Source organism: Brassica oleracea, chromosome C3 (genome assembly GCF_000695525.1).
Source record: "Brassica oleracea var. oleracea cultivar TO1000 chromosome C3, BOL, whole genome shotgun sequence".
In the NCBI taxonomy this organism is placed as follows: Eukaryota; Viridiplantae; Streptophyta; class Magnoliopsida; order Brassicales; family Brassicaceae; genus Brassica; species Brassica oleracea.
This window is the reverse complement of record NC_027750.1, coordinates 4332307-4351429: the sequence shown is the minus strand read 5'-3', so window position 1 is coordinate 4351429 and position 19123 is coordinate 4332307. Positions and strand designations below refer to the sequence as shown.

The 19123-nt window shown below is 35.8% G+C and overlaps 6 protein-coding genes across 7 annotated transcripts; 4 read left to right on the top strand and 2 right to left on the bottom strand.

Moving 5' to 3' along the window:
• Nucleotides 1–118: 118 nt before the first annotated feature.
• LOC106328812 (50S ribosomal protein 6, chloroplastic-like) lies at nucleotides 119–755 on the bottom strand. Its single transcript, XM_013767332.1, has one exon. The coding sequence runs from the start codon at nucleotides 676–678 to the stop codon at nucleotides 349–351; it is 330 nt and encodes a 109-aa protein (XP_013622786.1). The 5' UTR covers nucleotides 679–755; the 3' UTR covers nucleotides 119–348.
• A 133-nt stretch (nucleotides 756–888) lies between these two features.
• On the top strand, nucleotides 889–2010 carry LOC106328811. 2 transcript variants are annotated; one of them, XM_013767331.1, is made up of 3 exons: nucleotides 889–1110; nucleotides 1361–1622; nucleotides 1716–2010. In XM_013767331.1, the coding sequence occupies exons 1-3, from the start codon at nucleotides 1003–1005 to the stop codon at nucleotides 1778–1780; spliced, it is 435 nt and encodes a 144-aa protein (XP_013622785.1). In that variant the 5' UTR covers nucleotides 889–1002; the 3' UTR covers nucleotides 1781–2010. The 2 variants fall into 2 exon arrangements, with proteins under 2 accessions (XP_013622785.1, XP_013622784.1); XM_013767330.1 differs by having other exon boundaries at nucleotides 895–1152.
• A 2050-nt stretch (nucleotides 2011–4060) lies between these two features.
• LOC106333169 (peroxidase 57-like) lies at nucleotides 4061–6244 on the top strand. Its single transcript, XM_013771646.1, has 3 exons — nucleotides 4061–4274; nucleotides 4726–5174; nucleotides 5740–6244. The coding sequence occupies exons 1-3, from the start codon at nucleotides 4077–4079 to the stop codon at nucleotides 6023–6025; spliced, it is 933 nt and encodes a 310-aa protein (XP_013627100.1). The 5' UTR covers nucleotides 4061–4076; the 3' UTR covers nucleotides 6026–6244.
• A 416-nt stretch (nucleotides 6245–6660) lies between these two features.
• On the bottom strand, nucleotides 6661–8845 carry LOC106333265 (transcription factor MYB23-like). Its single transcript, XM_013771734.1, has 3 exons — nucleotides 8448–8845; nucleotides 7475–7918; nucleotides 6661–7035 (listed from the first exon to the last, which is right to left on the bottom strand). The coding sequence occupies exons 1-3, from the start codon at nucleotides 8779–8781 to the stop codon at nucleotides 6872–6874; spliced, it is 942 nt and encodes a 313-aa protein (XP_013627188.1). The 5' UTR covers nucleotides 8782–8845; the 3' UTR covers nucleotides 6661–6871.
• A 3163-nt stretch (nucleotides 8846–12008) lies between these two features.
• On the top strand, nucleotides 12009–14770 carry LOC106336395 (zinc finger protein VAR3, chloroplastic-like). The gene is made up of 5 exons (XM_013775223.1): nucleotides 12009–12455; nucleotides 12534–12645; nucleotides 12754–13037; nucleotides 13247–13345; nucleotides 13432–14770. Exons 1-5 carry the CDS (start codon nucleotides 12031–12033, stop codon nucleotides 14630–14632), a joined length of 2121 nt encoding a protein of 706 aa, XP_013630677.1. The 5' UTR covers nucleotides 12009–12030; the 3' UTR covers nucleotides 14633–14770.
• Nucleotides 14771–16657: 1887 nt separating this feature from the next.
• On the top strand, nucleotides 16658–18925 carry LOC106332790 (NADH--cytochrome b5 reductase 1-like). Its single transcript, XM_013771283.1, has 10 exons — nucleotides 16658–16725; nucleotides 16849–16975; nucleotides 17191–17332; nucleotides 17461–17551; nucleotides 17667–17744; nucleotides 17830–17910; nucleotides 18005–18094; nucleotides 18218–18283; nucleotides 18384–18470; nucleotides 18631–18925. The coding sequence occupies exons 2-10, from the start codon at nucleotides 16855–16857 to the stop codon at nucleotides 18721–18723; spliced, it is 849 nt and encodes a 282-aa protein (XP_013626737.1). The 5' UTR covers nucleotides 16658–16725; nucleotides 16849–16854; the 3' UTR covers nucleotides 18724–18925.
• Nucleotides 18926–19123: the final 198 nt, after the last annotated feature.

The following is a 19123-nucleotide window of genomic DNA, read 5'->3' as shown; positions in this document are numbered from 1 at the left end:
AAGGTAACAAATTGCAATGGGTAAAATTGACCAGCAAAAAATAATGTCTTTTCTCGCAAGCAAATAAAGAATAGCACAGGACTAAGATGAGAGCTAGCTTCTTGCAATCAATCAACCATAAAGCAAAAATCATGTAACGTCATTCATCATTTCCATACTACACGGTGATGGGCATAAAGCTTAGACATTTAAACCAAAAAAAAAACAGAGGAAAAAGCTTGAAAGCTTCAAAGTATCAAAGTAGATACAGACACAAAGTCCATGAGAAGAAACAGAGCATGAAACTGAAACACATTAACAGAAATAGACAGCAACATAACTTCTCAACTAGGTTCCAACAACTCATAACTAGGCGGCGGCACCGCCTGAAACCAAATCTCCGGCGGTGGCACCACCGTCGTCGGAAGAAAGAGCGAGAGGAGACCAATCCGGCGGGAGAGGAGGAAGAGGAGCGTAAACGGTGGGCTTCCTCTTAATGTCCCAAGGCTGCGTCTTCTTCGGCCTCGTCTTCCTGTGATGAGCCGTCGATTTCTTCTGCGGCCTCGACGAACACTCTATCACCATCCCCAATCCTCCTCCGACTCCTCCGTTTCCCAGCTTCGGAACTTGAAACTGGCGGAGAGCCGGGGAAGAAGCCACGGTGGCGATTCCGGTGCCAAAGATCGCTGACACAGACATTGTTTCGCCTTATCTTACTGCTTACAGTGGATGCGAGTATGAGAGCCTCTAGCTTCGGATTAGAGAAGGAGCTAACCATATCCTCTCCAAGTTTTCGTTTTATTACATGTTCTATTGGGCCCTAAAATAGCCCATATTTACAACGGCCCATATCGGTTCGGTTTAAATAATATTACGAGTAGCGATGTTTATAGGCTCGGTTTAGAGAACCGGATACCGTTATCGGTATTTTCCGGTTATGACCGGCGATTTCTCCAAAGTTGATCATCATCACCCACCTTCTTCATCTCTCAATTCGATTTTAAAATCTCGATCTCGTCGACGATGAATTCCGCTTTAGATTTTGCTCTTCCGGCTACCTTCCCGGCGAAATCGAGTTTCGTTGGCGGAACTCGACGCGTGGTTCCTCCTCCTAGATTATTCGGTTCCCGCGTAAGAGTGTGCTCTCTTCCTCCTCCTTCTTCATCTCTCAAGGTTAAATATCTCTGCTCCTGAGATGTATATGTTTCATTGATGTGGAAAGCTCAATTGGATTACGAATTTACTAATATCATCAGTAATTTCAAATTTATTGGCATCTGAATTGAATGCAGATTCTAAATGTCATCATGACTTGTTTGATGATGGTGATGATTACGAGTACTAGCATTAGTAAGAATCATGGTTTGTTTAAATTATATAGGCTGAGTCATGTTTAAAAAGAGATGTGAACAGACAATTAAGCAATCTCGAGTCAATGTTCTGTTACGACAAGCCCATACCTGAAGAGATCATCGATGAGCCTGTCGGATTATCCATGTCCGAGAGAGAGATTGGTGACAACAGGCGTTGCGCTTGTTGCGAAGCTAAAGGTGCATTGCTTTGTGCCACTTGCTCTGGGACTGGCTTATATGTTGATTCCATTATGGAGAGCCAAGGCATCATTGTTAAAGTCCGTTGCTTAGGTCAATTCTCTTATCCTGCCTTTTTTTTTTTTTTGTTCTCTTGCTCGAGTTATATAATGTTATGTATTAACCAATTTGCTGCTTTTGATGTAGGTTGTGGTGGAAGTGGTAACATTATGTGCAAAAGTTGTGGCGGGCGTGGTCACGTAGGCCATTGATGACCCCCAAAGTTTCACTTTGTTTTCCAGTCATGGTTTTGTCCTCGTTTTACTTGTTTTGCCAGTTTTATATGTTGTGCCTTTCTCTGATCTTATTGCAGAATCTTTCCTTTGTCAGTTCCATATATAGATTTGTGTTCATGTACTGATGTAGTCTACAATCTTGTAAAAGACTCAATTCATCTTCTGTTGTTGTATAAAAAATTATCTCCTAAATGGTTGTGACTAAATCAGAAGTTATCCCTCTCTCTTCTATTACTATTTTGACTGTATGCATTCAGATATAGACAATGAAAACTGAGGGAAAGAAAGTAGAGTAAGGATGAGAACTGAATCAGTCGTCGTCTCACTTATGTATATGTACATTCTTTCTCTAGCTGCATTTTGCGTAGGAAGCTGAAGAATATCCACTCTCAAGCTTGAAAAAGCCACAGTGAAATGGAAAAGCAATAAAAAGATATTTTCTTGTATTAATTTGATAGGTTCTTGTGTATGTTATTTCATGTTCTTTCTCCTCTCGCACTCAGCTAATCTTTTTGTCTTTTCTATATCTTGTCGCCTAATATGTTTTGGAATTGTGTTGTCAAAGTTATCGATATATGCATCCTCAGAATAAGCTACATAGTAACCCAATACACATCATTGCAGCAGCCCAAGAAACTCTCCCCTGAGGTAACATAGTAAAGCCGTTTTGATTCTTCTTCCTCCAATTTGATAGTGAGATATTACCCCGAAGTATTGGATGATGAAAGCATTGAGAGTCAGCTGAAAGGAATAAAATCCTTATGGATCATAAACCCCCATATTCAGAGATTGCACCAGTTGCATTTTAGGTGAAGAAGTTTTGTAAAAATTCATTAAAAGAAAAGGTTTTGAACCCAAGGAGATTTTTTTTTTATTTTTTTTGGAACTACAAGGAGATAAACCCAAGGAGATAAACCCGATATTTTGGACCTTTTTACAATTACTATCATACAACTGTTACTCGGTTTAGCCATCCAAATCATATACAATTCAGAAAAAGATGAACAACTTTGTTGTAAGTGAACTCGTTTTTTGTATAATTAGATTTCCTCTTTTCGACGTAAATTTCCCGAAAACACATTATTCAAATAGTGTAAGTATTTTTAGCTAACTCAGAATATTTCTGCTGAAACTACTATATACTTGCACATAGTTTTGAAAAAACGAGTTCACATAATGTATCAGATCATTACAAGCAAATCATCTGAGCCGTGACAGCTTCTTAACACAACTCGCCACGAAACCGGCTTTGAATTAATAATGATAATCATATAATGTAAGCATCAATAATACTATTCCCAAACCTTATTGTCGCTTTTCTCAGTAACAAGTTTTTTTTTTTTTTTTTTGATAAAAGCAAGACAAGTTTCTTTCTGTTTTTAACATTTTCATATTTCATTTCAGTCGCTTACACTGATTTTTAGTTGTATAAGAATATTCATGATACAACATCCCCGATCCAAAATTTAAGCATTGTTGTGGGTACACGACATGGAACACTTGTTGTGATATGTATGCTTTGATGTATATATATATTCGTTAACTAGTCGTCTTTTCATTAGAACAAAATCCATTAAAAGGAGTTTTAAAAATAAAATATTGCCTCAATTCATAAGTTGTTCTGGTGCAATTATATTCGGTTGTTGTACATGTGCCATTGACTAAAATTAAATGAAACAGATACAATTAACGGTAATGCCTAAAACTTAAATCCGCTGTATGTCCATCAAATCATTCTCAATCATCATATAAAAGTCTTATTAATATATACATGCAATTAGTTTAAACTAAATATAAAGCCAAATGGTTTTAAAGAAAATCCGTTCCTAGTACTTACTATCATATATATCATTTAAAATAAATCTTTATTTCTATTGACCTCTTTCAAAATCGAAATCGGCAAAGAAAAACTGAAAGTGATATAGATAACGATGATACTGCCACCTTATCGACCATGTAATTAATTACACTTATACTATTATCTACTTAGCTGGATCAAATTTTCAGCATGTAATATAATGTATAAATAATTTATAACATAGCAAAGGAATGTTCACAAAGTTGCTCCCACGTCTTTGCAAAAAGTTTAATTCTCTCAATAATATTATAACCTTTGACTTTCACATGTATTCGGCACATATGAAGAGATATATTAATTTTATAAATTTGAATTGTTCTCACGTCGGTTGAGTTCTTAGTATATATACGTTATGGTTGATCTCCAATGTCTTACGATTCCTTCCATTAGAAGAAAAACTTCTTATCTACAAAAATGATGAAGTTTTCTTCTATTCTTGTGCTTTTCTTTATTTTCCCGATCGCATTTGCTCAACTACGGGTCGGGTTTTATAGCCGGTCATGCCCTCAAGCCGAGACCATCGTACGCAATCTTGTGCGCCAACGGTTTGGTGTTGACCCAACAGTCACAGCCGCTTTGCTCCGTATGCATTTCCACGACTGTTTCGTTAGGGTAAGAATTTAATATATCATTTTGATATGGCTCAAACATATTCAATAAATTATATGTCAACATTTTGATAATGAGTTTGTTCGGAAGCAACATATTTGTATATAAAGTGAAAATTTTAAAGAACATTATCATAATATGATGTGTACGAGGTTTATTGATTTTGGAAGTGTTTTAAATCTTGAAACACTATAATTTTTAAGAACAGAAAAAACGTTTTTGTAGATAAAGAAGTTTTCGTTAAGAAAATGTCAAGGTTTGGATATTATATAAATACAGTTCTTATAAATTATTTATTCACACAATTAATATACACACCCTACCTCAATCGAGTTTTACTTTCTAATTGTTTTTGTTTTTCTCGAGTTTTATTCGCATTTGTTTACAACAAGATTCATATCATATCGTTTAGTCTGGCTAACCTTATTTTAATATTTTTGTTCGTTCTTCGTAGGGCTGCGACGCTTCCCTTCTCATTGACGCACCCAACTCTGAGAAAACGGCCGGACCAAACGGAAGCGTTAGAGAATTTGCTTTGATCGACCAGATCAAGGCTCAGCTAGAGGCCGCATGCCCCTCCACGGTCTCATGCGCTGACATCATCACACTAGCCACACGTGACTCCGTGGCCTTAGCCGGAGGCCCAAGCTACAGCATTCCCACGGGAAGGCGCGATGGTTTGGTCTCAAACGATGTTGACGTCGCCCTTCCGGGTCCAACAATCTCCGTCGCCGGAGCCGTCAGTTTGTTCACGGACAAAGGGATGAACGTGTTCGACGCTGTGGCTCTTATTGGTGCACATACCGTTGGTAAGGGAAACTGTGGTCTATTCAGTGACAGGTTCACGAATTTCCAAGGAACCGGACGACCTGACCCGGCCATGGACCCAGCTTTGGTTTCCAGGTACTTTTTAAACCAGCTCAGTTCAATCATTTACCCGCCATAACTTTTTTTTTTGAACGACATACCCGCCATAACTAAGTTTAGTGTATTGACAAGAAATAAATTAAGATTGAATTTATTGAAAATATAAATAAATTACATAAGAAGGAACATAATTCTAACTTTGAGAAGATTTTTTTTTTTTTATCCTGTTATAGTTGAAAAATGTTAATTTTGTAAATTCTGAAATCTTCAAAATGTACCCAGTTTTAATTATTTTTAAAATATGTCATTTTCTGTGGTTGACATTATATTATATATATATATATATATATATATATATATATATTAAATGTAAAGTAATAAAATAGTTGTTCTTTAATTGGAGGACATATTTTTCATTAAAGTTCGAAAACTAAATTTTCCATGAAAACTTTAGCAAATTAGTTTTGCATGTTTTTCTTTGATCAATTAGTTTGGCACGTTTCCCTGAAAAGTAACTTAAGCAAATTAGTTCTGCATGCAAAACAAAAATTATTATTTTAACTCACAGAAATACTAATCATAATTTGGTCTTGTAATGTAGTTTAAGGAACACATGTGCAAACAGCGCGACAGCTTCTCTAGACCAGTCGACTCCACTAAGGTTCGACAACCAATTCTTCAAGCAGCTCCGTAAAAAGAGAGGAGTGTTCCAGGTTGACCAGCGTCTCGCGACAGACCGACAGACTCGTGGTGTTGTGGCTCGATATGCAAACAACAATGCTTTCTTCAAACGTCAGTTTGTTAGAGCAATGATAAAGATGGGAGCCGTTGATGTGCTTACCGGTAGTGCTGGTCAAATCAGGAGAAACTGCAGGAGATTCAACTAATGAGTTTGATGAATTACTACCAAGTGTGGAGATCATTATATTTGAAACATATTGTTTCAAATCTTATTTGTGTTTCTAAATATTTTTTGTTTTGTTGGGGTTTTCTGATTAAATAAGGTTTTGTGGATTGGATTTACGGTTTTAATTCTCGAAAAACATAACTATATGCTGGTCTAATATGGAGGATGTATCTTATTCCCATGCGATTATTTTGTGGTATTGACAATATTGGTCAAGTATCTTTGTCATCATTAAACTTATCTAAATTCAATATTTGGTTTGTTTGTTGTGCAATGCAATTACAATAAATACCATGAAAGATTAAGAGGTCCCATACAAAGCAAGGCAGAGAAGTTTGTGGTCTTGATTTCTATTTGCCAATGCAAAGTGACGAGAGAAGTTTGAGGTCTATCATCCTTCAGGTGAACAACTGCACCATACTTCTTTGCATGATAACATAGTATCCATTTTTTCATCACAATTTACAGAATTCTGAAACCCCTTGCTTGTTCCCTTCCATTGGTTGAACATTTTGAAGTATGTGAATATGCCATGTCTGAGAGTAGCTATGTCTCATGTAACCAAGCCGAACAGAAAAGGGGCATTTTGTTGGGTATATTAAGAAATATAGGCTTTGTAATGGGTTAATGATATAACTTAATTAGTAAAGCAGCAGAGCTTTTGATTTCCCCCTCCCTCTTACCCTAGCTAACTTGTTCGAAAGCTCAAACTCAAATTTAAACAAACATGGCTAGAAATAACCCGGTGAAACAGAAGAACCTAAACCATTTTCTTTATCGCACAATTAGTTCCCTTATCATTGACCTTAATTCCTCATATAATTAATTAAGAAGCTCCAACTCCAAGAAAATCAAAGATGTAAAAGCCACTCTTCGTCTTCATCTCCACCTCCCTTTCACTGACTGTGGTTGTGTAGTGATTTTGATGGTCCATCTTATTACTACATATGCCATTTACTTCTGCTATCTGCACACACTGACCATCTTTACCTGTAAGATTATCAAAACAATTTTCTTATTAACTCCCACGTGAATTTGTTGTATTGAAATAGCAGGGTGACATTGTACTATAGTTTCTTATATTAATATACATAAAGGTACTATTACAATGTAAAACACTGCTTCTTTCTTTATTGTCATTCAAATTTGTCATTATTGCCATATACATGAAAATTATCGAAGTGGTCACTCGTTGTCGGTTGTATAGCATGTATGCAAAATTATCATTTAGTGAATATCGATTAAAGTATAAGTCGATCATAATCGATGATAATTAGATTCACGAAATGCTTCTCAAGAAAACACGAAAAAACATTCCAAGTTTCTATACTTTTAATATCTCAAGAATGTCGTAAGATAATTTCTTTCTAAAAAGAGACAAAGTACTAACGTAATAAAAAGCAAGCAAACATATACATAAAAGTGTTACCTGATGCAAGGGTATTATCGTCGTGCAAGAAGCGTGGCTGGTGAGTTGAAGAAGGCGGAGTGAGAGAGAGCTCCGTCGTACAAGTAGAGACAGCTGAACCATCGTCGTCATCTGCTTCGTTGACCAAAGTACCCTCCGCAACCCTACCGAAGAACCCACCACGATTATAGCGGTACACAGACGAGACCGTCATTTCTGCGTTTCCTGACGGTGCATGAAGAGCCTGTTGTCGTTCACTTGCTCTAGTCCGTCGAGCCATGACGACATGCCAATGGTTCTTGACGGCGTTATCGGTCCGACCCGGGAAGAAACGTGAGATCAAAGACCACTTGTTGCCATAGGCTCGATGAGCAGTTAAAAGCCTCGTCTCTTCTTCCTCGGTGAAGGCTTTCTTGTTAATCCTTGGGTCTAATTGGTTACACCATCTCAGTCTACAACTCTTGCCTGAAATCAAATACGCGACATTAATTACCCTTTAAAAACTTAATTAGTTAATTTCAAATATGTCACTGACGTTAGCTCCTAGTCATTAAAAATGTCAATATCATTAATTTTGGAGAAAATCTCTTTTTGTCAAATGGAAAAAAATACTCATTTGTAAAAAAAAAAACAGGAGTTTTTGATACAAAATTAATTTAACCAATTCTAAAAATATACTTCATCCGTTTCATAATATAAGTAGTTTTGGCTAAAATCACGAAGATTAAAAAAATTATTATGTTTTTAAAAAGTATTTTATAATAAATAGGTTAGATATATTTTAACCAATAAAAAATAAGTTTATTTAATTTGATTGGTCACACTGTATTCAATAAATGTAAAAGTTACTTACAAATATGAAAATTATTTATATTTTGAAACAAAAACATTTTCCTAAAACTAAACGGAGGGAGTATATAAATACTTATATTCACGGAATTTTGAGAGAAAGTGAGGTAATAATAAGCAGATAAATAAAAGTAAATAAATGTACCTGATCTACCAAGAAGGTGGTGAGCAATCAAATTCCAGTTTTGTGGACCAAACTGAGCAACAAGCTCCTTGAGTTTAGCATCTTCTGTTGGTCTCCAGTGTCCTCTTGAGCATAATTTTTTGTTCATTCCATTATTGCCCCTCCTTTTAAAACTATTTTCGTTTTCACCCCTCTCCAAGACTGAGTAGGATTTGTTGTGGAGATGGTTTCTAGCGAGAGAGAGGTTAGTGTGCGAGTTTGGTGGAGATCCGAAGTTGTTTGCTTCTTCAAATCTTCTTGAGAGCTTGATGGTTTTGTTACCTGTTAGAACTTTCTCAATGAGTTTTGGATCCATTTTTTCTCTTTCTTTCTGGGGCTAGGGATTAAAGGAAAAGAAACCAAGACTGAGAGAAAGAGTGAGAGCAATTGAATGGCTTTCCACTGTTTATATGGTGGAAGAGGAAAGATAGATTCTCTATTTTTTATTGAAATTTGAGTGACATTTATTTACAAGTTAATAATATACTATCTTTTACATCATATAGATAAGAATACTTTGTTGTTCGAAAAAAAATAGATAAGAATACTTTAACAATGAACGTTAAGTTTTTTTTTTGGTAAAACAATGGACGTTAAGTTGTTTTTCTTAAAGCACTTGAGACAAAAGAAATTTGATAGCTGGTTTATTCACACACCAAAATGTGTAGAGGAAATTTTATCACATATTATACTTAATCAAATGTTGTATTTTCTATAATCTTTATGGACCTCATAATTTACGTACGATCTATCATTTTAAGTACTATACTTCTAGTCGTTGGGGGTCTTGAAAATTCGATTGCACTATGAAATTTTTCTCATCAATATCTTTAGGAGCTGCTTGTTAAATTTTTTTCTTGCAAATTATACATTAGAAAGAACTTATGCTCACTTTTCTTCACATCAATATCTTATTTTCTACTTAAAACGAAAATTTCGGTTAACATGATACTTTTAGTTTTAGTACACACTCTCTCCACACGTGCAAAAGTAAGGCTTTGAAAAAGTCGGTGGGTACGTGTGGTGTTGTTGCATGCAAAACGAGAACCGCTCGTGCATGTTGAGGGTTCGATAACTATAGGCCCCACAGACTAACAGTCTCGGAAACTCCAAAAACATTTTTGAACCGCTCGTGTAGCTCTACCATTACATACATACATACATATATTGCACGTGTTCATCGTACGAACGTCTGTGTTTGAGTTAATTTCGGGGAAAACAACAGTCAATTTTTGTCTGTTTTGGACACAAAGCAAGAAAATATCTTAAAGGACGAGAAATAAATTGCCTTTCTCAGTTTCTCTTTTCTCTATAACGCCATGATTAAGCCGATCTCTTAACTGACATTTTTTGATTCGGTTAAGAGATGGTTCTTAACTTTTAATTAAAAAATATTAAGAACCGTCTCTTAAATAAAAGATATAAGAGACGTCTGTTAACCGAAAAATGTAAAAAAAATATTAAATCATAAATTAAAAACCTTAAATAAGAGGCCGAGATTAATCATGCTCTAACATTTATAAATGTGTATATAAGAACATGATTAATAGATGTTTTTAGGATGAGGTTCTCTGCGGAATATAAAAAACTGGATCTTAACTTTTAAATAAAAAAGATAAGAACTGATTCTTAAATAAATTAGTTAAAAGTTAACAGATGGCAAGTTTTAAAAAATTGGTTATATATTAGAACTTCGTGGTCACATATTTGAATGTATTATTTTTATGCGCCACAGCTGACTCTATTCTTGATATGACGACACAAAACAATAATTTAATTATCTTTAGAGAAAATAATTAACTTTTGTTAATTGTAGTAATTTAAAACAGTACGTCTGAAATATTAAAACGGAGGGGAATCCGTAACTGAAACCCAATATGGAATTAAATTCAACAAAAAAACAAAGACTAAAATAAACATAGTACAAAGAAACGTTAGAAACGAAAGAAAAGTATAGTATCTTGTTCTATGTGAGTTTCGGTTATGGGAACGGTTTCGCTATTTTAAAATCTTTCTGCTGACAACAAACCAAAAAAAGAGAGGCTAGTATCGACCTGGAATGACGACATCATGAACTGTTACACACGAGCGGATCGTGTTCCTACCTAACATGTGTCACGTAATTCTGTTTCCAGTTCAAAAAAATCCTTGAACCGTTATAGGTCAACTTTTTTTTCATCTTGAATAATAGTATAATACTAGTACTTGTTTCATGACATTTTACAAATAAAAATTTCGACCATGGAATAACTTTGTCCAATGACCATGAAAGTCTTGGAACTGTAATTTGGAATATTGATTTACATGGGGTAAAAATAATTAATATGAAAGATAAAACTACAAAATGGATCAATAAAGATATGCTTAGGAACCATGGTATCACAAACCAATCGACTAAATATTATCTTAGTAGTCTAACAAATCTTTTTACAGAAACATAATAAAACAAAAGGTAGAGACAGAGATAGGGATAATTCGAAACTCCAAATCATATAATTAAAGTTTGAGTAATCATGAGAAATTACACTAATTACACTCACTTAGAGAAAGTTTCCTGATTAATAATAAAGAGGTCACTTTAACTAATTTTGAGGAATTTAAGGCTTTATCTCATGAGGTAATGACATAAAGTCTCTCTCTATGTATAAGTTAATTGTAAATAATGTCAAAGTTGTTAGCTAGTCTATTGCACTTGTGACATAGAACTAACATATTACATCAGAGCGAATATAGTAATCCGTTATGATAAATTACAATTTTATGCGAATTAATGAGGTTATATATATACACCTTACTGACTATATTGAACGTCATTATCGAAGTAGTTAATTGTCCACGCACTCACCAATACTTTTAGTCCACATGGATCCAGAAAAAAATAGTTAATCCAATGTAAATAGTTTACTGTATGCAAAAGTATAAATCAAAATAAGCATTAGTCAAAAGTTGACGGCAGTGATCGGCAACTAATCCACACCACAATGATTCCCAAGTCGAAAAATATAATTATTCTCTCCGTTTTACCACCATTGAATCATTGATGTTTTATAAAAGTATCATTTGAAATAGGGTATTAGGATATCTTTTAGTTTTACTTTAGTTTAAAGTACGATATGTTTCAGTTTAAAGTTGTTTTTTTTATTATCAATTTAAAGTCTTATACAGTAGTATTGTTACACGTTCTGAAACTAACAAACTACTAGTATATAAACGAGTTAAGTTTCTTACATTGTTTATCTAAAACATTGATGAAAGTTCTGTAGCCGTTGGATTCTAATATGATTTCACATTTATTGATCGTGGTTATTAATAAACACCGAGCATCAAGAGTATGCACAGCTTCCTTTAATAAATTGTGATGCTGTTCAGTCCAAAGAGCTCTTCAGAAGTCAAGATGACCTTGATCAAATCTTCACAATAATAAAAAGAGTCATAAGCAATCAAACATTCAAAACGACAAGCCCATTAAACCCATCTGAGCCCAAATAGGCCCAACTGAATATTTCATCTCCCATTTTTTTTCTATCTTTCGCCGAGCGGAAACGGCCACCGAAGAGTGGAGACGATGAACAGCTCCACGAGACTCCTCTCTCTCCTTTCTCCTCCTCCTCTCTTCCTCTTCCGTCGCCTCCGCTTATCCAATCTCCGTCGTCTCCACCGCCTAGCGTCTCCTCATCCCTCCGTTATCTCACCCAATCACCATTCTCTGAGCCTACCCGTGTCTCCGCTGCCGTTTATCCACACGACACCTCTCGGACGTTTCCACACTCACCGAGTCCGTCTCTCCGACTCCGATTCCGCCCCTTCTTATCACAACCGTCTACCCGAATGGACAGAGCTGCTCCAATCTCTCTCCGAAGCTGGCTACTTCACAGACTCTGCTCTAACTTCCGTTTCCAAAAACGAGTTCTTTCCTGAGTTTCCAGATGAACTCATCCTTCCATCTCTCGCATGCTTATCTCTAGCTCGTGATCGACCCGAGTTGCTTGCGTAAGTTCGCTCTCTATTGTGTGTCCTTGATCTCTCTCTCTCTCTCTCTAATTCAGGTTCTTTTATGGATGTTGTTAGAATGGTTTCGAGGAGAGATGTTGAAGTGGTGGTGGAGAATGGGAAGCCGTTCTTGTTCAGGACAGGTCAAGATTCACTCAAAAGGATGAGTCTTTACTTAACAAGTGGTAATGTAAGTTCTATCCTGGCGAAAAGGTTACTCTTTTAGTACTTGATGGTGACGTGGCAGCTTAGATATAATATAACCTCGTGTTGATGATGTTGGGATTGTGTGTATTAGATATTGGGTGTGGATAAGGCGAGTACGGTGGATTTGATGAGGCTTCTTTTGAGCTATGTTGTGGATTTTGCTTCTTCTGAGGGAAGGAAACATCATGAGGGAGAGAGTGTGGAGTCGTCGGTTCGAAAGCTTTTGAGCGAGATAGCAAAGATGAGCTTCCGTAGTTCTTCCGAGTCTAATGTTCATGGCAAAGTGAAAAATCAGTTCTCGGATAGACATGGACAAGCACTCGGTTTGTTTCAGAAAAACGTTGAGATGAAACGTGGTGACTGGATTTGCTTGAGGTATGAATGAGTTTCTTGGATTCTCAGTGGCATTCTTCTATTTAAAGATATAAGAATAAAGTTCTTCAGAATCTGAGTTTGAATTGGTGTATGATTGACTGTACACTGTAATTGGGGTTGTTAGATTGTATCTTTAGAGCTAGAAGTCAGTAAGTTGTAACTGTCTTTGTTTCATCTTGTTCATATGGTGAGGGAACTTTTTGAAACAGGTGCAGTGGCATGAACTTTGCGAGAAATGTCAAATGCTTTCAGTGTGCTGAAGCAAGACCAAAGCGACAGCTAACTGGCAGTGAATGGGAGTGTCCCCAGTAAGCAACTAAAATTTATTTTCTCTGCTGCATTATCCTCAATTGCACTGCAAATAGTGTGTTTAACAGTTTGTTTAACTCATCAGATGCGATTTCTACAACTATGGGAGGAACATAGCCTGCTTAAGATGCGACTGCAAACGACCCGGGGACTTCTCACTCAATTCAGCCAAGGATCCTGAACTTGAGAGAAGACTGGTGGAAAATGAAGAGAAAGCACAGAGGTGGTTTAGTAAAGTAGCACAAGGTGGTTCTGATGCAAACAGTGTTGATACAGATGAAGATTTCCCAGAGGTTATGCCTTTGAGGAAAGGAGTGAACAGATATGTTGTCAACACGAGAAAAACACCTCTTGAGAGAAGGTTGCCTAATGCTGCTGAGACGGATGGTGCTAAAACCAATAGGAGCCTGAATGAGATTCTTGGTTCTACATCCTCTTTTGCTTCTCGATCTGATGATAAGAATGCTTCTTCACAGGTGCTTAACTCTGGTTTTGTCCCGTTCGTGCCACTACCATCTGATATGTTTGCAAAGAAGCCTGATAAGGAGGAATCACTGACCGCCAACAACCAAATGGACGGTGTCTCAGACAAGTCAAGTGCAAGTCTTGCTGGCAAAGAAACAGATGAACCTGAAAGAGATGAGAAAGAATCAGAGGAGACACCTGCGAGGTGGTTAAAGAGGATCACAGAACTGCACAGTGTGTCAGATCTACAGGAAGAGACTTCTCCTGAGAAAATGCCAATGCGGAAAGGAGAGAATCAGTTTGTGGTGAGCAGGAAGAAAGACCGTTCACTGACTTCTCCAGCAAACAAGAGACGCATCTCCATCGAAACAAAAGGTTCAGACTTCGTCCCTTTTGTGCCTTTCCCACCTGACTATTTCTCCAAACACAAACAGCCAGAGGAAACAACAACAACGGATACTATTCCAGTCCCTGTACAAGAAGAACCTTCAAGCAACAATCTTGAACCAATGGCAGAGAAGATGAGAAACGAAAAGAGCTTGGAGGGGTCGTTAGTGAAGGAGCCAGACTTGTTGGACATGTCAGAGGAAGCTAAAGCGGAGAGATGGTTTAAGCGAGTGGCTGAGATCAAGAACATATCAGAGCTGAGTCAGATCCCGGACGAAGACTTCCCGTCGATAATGCCGATGAGGAAAGGAGTGAATAGGTTTGTTATCAGCAAGAGGAAGACTCCACTGGAACGGCGTTTAGCTTCTCAACGTCAGCAGAGAAATCCTCCTCCGATCACGGACCATGATCCAGCCCGTAGAGGAGATACATGAACCTTGTAGCATAACATTTTTGCTGAGAGTAATATTTTACAATACCCTTTTGTTATTTGTTTTTTAGTTTCACTTCCACAAATGGTTAAGAAACTCTGTTGTGCATCTAAAAAGCAATGAAAGCATGCTTTAGAAGTAGATGTGCTTCTTGAATTATCTCTCCTCTTGCACAAAACAAAGAGGTAAGGCAGAGCTTAGAAGAAAGCATCTTCTTCCTTCTCATCTCTTTAAGGCAATACTACCATTGAAGCATGTGTGTATGATTCAGTTTAGAAGAATTGAGTCACATACCAAACATGTGAACCAATGTTCTTAAACCCGACCCGGATACTGAACCGGACGACTTATCGGGTTGCTGGTTTACTGGGTCGACCGCGGATTAATAAATAAATAAATTTTATTATATAATAATATATCAGCTATGTAAATAAAAATATAGAAACTAAAGTTTAGTATTTTCTAAATGTTTTTTAAAACATAAAATAATAGTTTGGATATGTATATATTTTATGTTTAAAAACATTTATAAAATATTTAACTTTAGTTTTTATATTTTTATTTTTATTTGACATACAAAATATTAAAAAATAGTTTAGACTATTTAAAATTTTCTCTAACAAATTAAGATTTACGACATCTAAAAAAAATCATGACATAAAATTTATAAATATTGAAATATCTAATTTAATAATAAATTAAACTTCAAATACAAAATAAATCAAAAGTAAAAGATTATTGTAATAAAATATCAATAACAAAAATAAACTAACACCAAATCACATCAACTAATTTTGGTTCTCTCTACTATCGTTCACTTCATTTTCTTCAGATGACATAGTAAAATCTTCATCAAAATCAAAAAATCACAAATATAAAACTTAAAAAAGAAAACCTAACTTTTTTTGTCAGCACCTAACTTTTTAATTGGAAACTTAGAATATAAAACATAATCTAAAAACATAATTAAAAACTTAAAAAAAGTAAAAATTATTTATTGGTTCGACCGGTGGTTCAACCGGTGTCGGGTTCCAGATTTTACTGGGCTTTTTGCGAGTTTCCAAATATTAGATTTTTTACAAAACTCAAACCGAATTTTTTTCTGGGTCACCGGGTTTACCGGTTTAACCGCGGGTCCGGGTCGGGTTTCAATACACTGATGTGAACCTTTGGGATAAGTTTGTGGCAATCCTTACTCTTCTAAGTTTGGAATACCATCTTAACCAATACAATTACTCAAGGCATCATACCAGTTGAAACAGAACCACAAACTTCAAACTTGTGATGAAATATATATGAAGTGTCTGTCTTAGTGATAAACGGTGTTTAGTCATTTTAAAATTGAGAAAAAAATCAGTTCTTTTTAATTTTGATCAACATAAAATATAATTAGTGTACTAGATTTTGATTCGTGCTTTCAAAGCGCGAGTTTGTTTTCTTTGACATACTTATTATTATAACAAATGTGTTTATATATAAAATGTATATCAAGTGTCTTAATGATTTTTGTTAGCAGTTGTTTTTTATGTTTATCGATCTGATTTAAAGCGAGGTACTTAGGTTGTAGGAGAAACTTGGGGAGAAAATTGGGGGATCTTATCTTTATTATCGAATATCTTTATTTTTTAAAGTTAGTATTTCAGTTACCATGTCAAACATAATATATTCTCTGTGTGTTCATCAAGTTAATTTAGTTAAATCGGAAAATTTTGTTTCTATATATTATCTTTTGAATTTATTGTATGTAGCAATTACGAAAATGGAGGTTATAGAGAATATTCTTAGAATTTATTTGATTTGAATCCGAAAATTTGTGAGTTTCTATGTACTATGTTTTATATTTATATTTATATACCAAATTTGGTAAAAATGCTAATTGTTAATTTGTTGGGCTTACAATATCCAAAAAGCATTTAAAAAAAATTAAAAAGGTAATGACAATTTTTGTAATTAATTGAAAAAGTTAAGGGCATAATCTTTAAGAAGGAATAAAAGTGTTGCAAACAAGGCAAGTATAACGTGCTGGTGGAGTTAAGGTTAGGTCTACCAGATCTCAGACCATAGACAACAAGGGAAAGAGACTACTCGGACAAGAAGTGAATCTGCTACTAAACATACTTATTCTTCTTCTTCCCTTATTATATATTATTCTTACTTGTCAATTCTCATTGAGCTATTTTTGATTATTTTATTCCTTTCAATTGCATTTTGGGTTTAAGAGAGCCATGGATATCGAGTTCCTCCGAACATTAGATCCTCAGATTCTCTTGGGTATCTTCGTCGCTCTCGTCGCCGTCGGCGCCGGTGCTGCTTACTATCTTTCCTCCTCCTCCAAGAAACGTAGAGGTTCGATCATAAAGTCACAACCTTTCAATACTTACTTTTTTCTGGGTTTTAGTTTAACAATGCGTAGCTGGACTGAGTGATTATTACCATGAACTTAGGCGAAGATTTGTGTAGAATTCAATCTGTTTAGAAGGTCACAGCAGACGAAAGATTGAGCCTTTCTTTTTGATACGGGTTCATACTTGAATGATTGATTAAACTTTGTTGATTCGTAGGGTGTTTGGATCCAGAGAAGTTCAAGGAGTTTAAGCTTGTTAAGAAGCAGCAACTTAGTCACAATGTGGCTAAGTTCGTATTTGAGCTTCCTACTCCTACCTCCGTCTTGGGTCTTCCCATTGGTCAACACATCAGCTGCAGGTTTGGCCTGAACTTTCGTATCAAAATTTAAACTTTCTGCAAGTTAGGTTTTTCCTGTGTTGAAATTCATTTTAGAGAGCTTAGATGAATGCTGTGGTGAAATATAATGAATATTATTTTATCGACAGGGGAAAGGATGCTCAAGGAGAGGAAGTTATTAAGCCTTACACTCCTACAACCTTGGACTCTGACCTGGGACGTTTTGAACTTGTTATTAAGGTGTATATGCTTACTCTCTCAGCTTTATACTTGACTCTTCTTTAAAAAAATATATATATATATTACTTGCACTAATTCAACTAAAAATTGCTGGAAATTCCCGTTGCCAAAGTAGATGTATCCGCAAGGAAGGATGTCTCATCATTTCAGGGAGATGCGTGTTGGAGACCATCTTGCTGTTAAGGGACCAAAGGTACTTTTTAACTTAGATGTTTTGTTATTAGATACTTCTTGAATCTCAAATCTTTTTGTTGTTTTGTTACTTTTTTACTTGCCAGGGAAGGTTCAAGTATCAGCCAGGTCAGTTTAGGGCATTTGGAATGCTTGCTGGAGGTTCAGGCATCACTCCCATGTTCCAAGTATCTTCTCATACATTTGCGTTTTATTTAGTTTTTTATTTATTTAAAGCCAGTGCATATGTTTAAAACTCGTTTTGATTCGCATTTGTGAAAGGTTGCAAGAGCGATTCTTGAGAACCCAACAGACAAGACAAAGGTGCACCTCATTTATGCTAATGTCACATACGATGACATTCTCTTAAAGGTAAAAATGTCTCTCACTCTCACCTGCTGATTCTGATAAGTCTGAGAACAAGCTTTTGCGTTTCCTTATACTTTCATCTTCAAACTCTATTATGTGAGTCACAATACTTTCTTTTTTTCTCAGGATGAGTTGGATAGTCTTACCTCCAATTACCCAGATCAATTCAAAATCTACTATGTTTTGAACCAGGTGAGCCACATAAACCGAATGTTCATCAAAAACTAAAATTCTTTCTGATACCTTTATTCTCTTTGTGGTTTGGTATTATCTTATGTGGCAATGTGAGTAGCCTCCTGAAACATGGGATGGTGGTGTTGGATTTGTAACCAAGGAAATGATCCAGGCTCATTGCCCTGCACCAGCATCCGATATTCAGGCAAAACCTACCTTCCTCTGTTCTTGATCTTGAACTTACCCATCATCACTGTTTCTCAACCAATTCAATTCTTCAATGTTTTGAAACAAATACCAACAGTGACAAAAGGTAATTTTGATGGTGTTGCAATCTTTTAATACGGTTTATGTTTGAATTGCAGATCCTAAGATGTGGACCACCGCCCATGAACAAGGCCATGGCTGCAAACCTTGAAGCTCTTGGTTACTCTCCGGAGATGCAGTTCCAGTTCTGATCTAAATCTCTGCATTTTTTGGTCTTAAAATGGAACTATTTAATTAAAACTCATTTATCTGATCAGTAACTTTGTTCCGATTAAGCATATGGTTTGCTTATACCGGTTTGGTTTGGTATCAATAAAGGACTTGATAGTGACATCCACAATACCTACTTTATTCGTTTTGGTTTGGTATCAATAAAGGACTTGATAGTGACATCCACAATACCTACTTTATTCGTTTCTGTATGTTGCAATCAATTTGGGTGACTGGCCTACTTACTATACATGAGTCATGAGTCACTTTAAAAAGCACAGTAGCTATTGTTAGAGACAAGGTTTCACTTCTTAGATTTAGGTTAGGTCAAGATAGATGAATGAGAATCGTGGGCTGAATCCCGTAAATAAACTTGAAGAA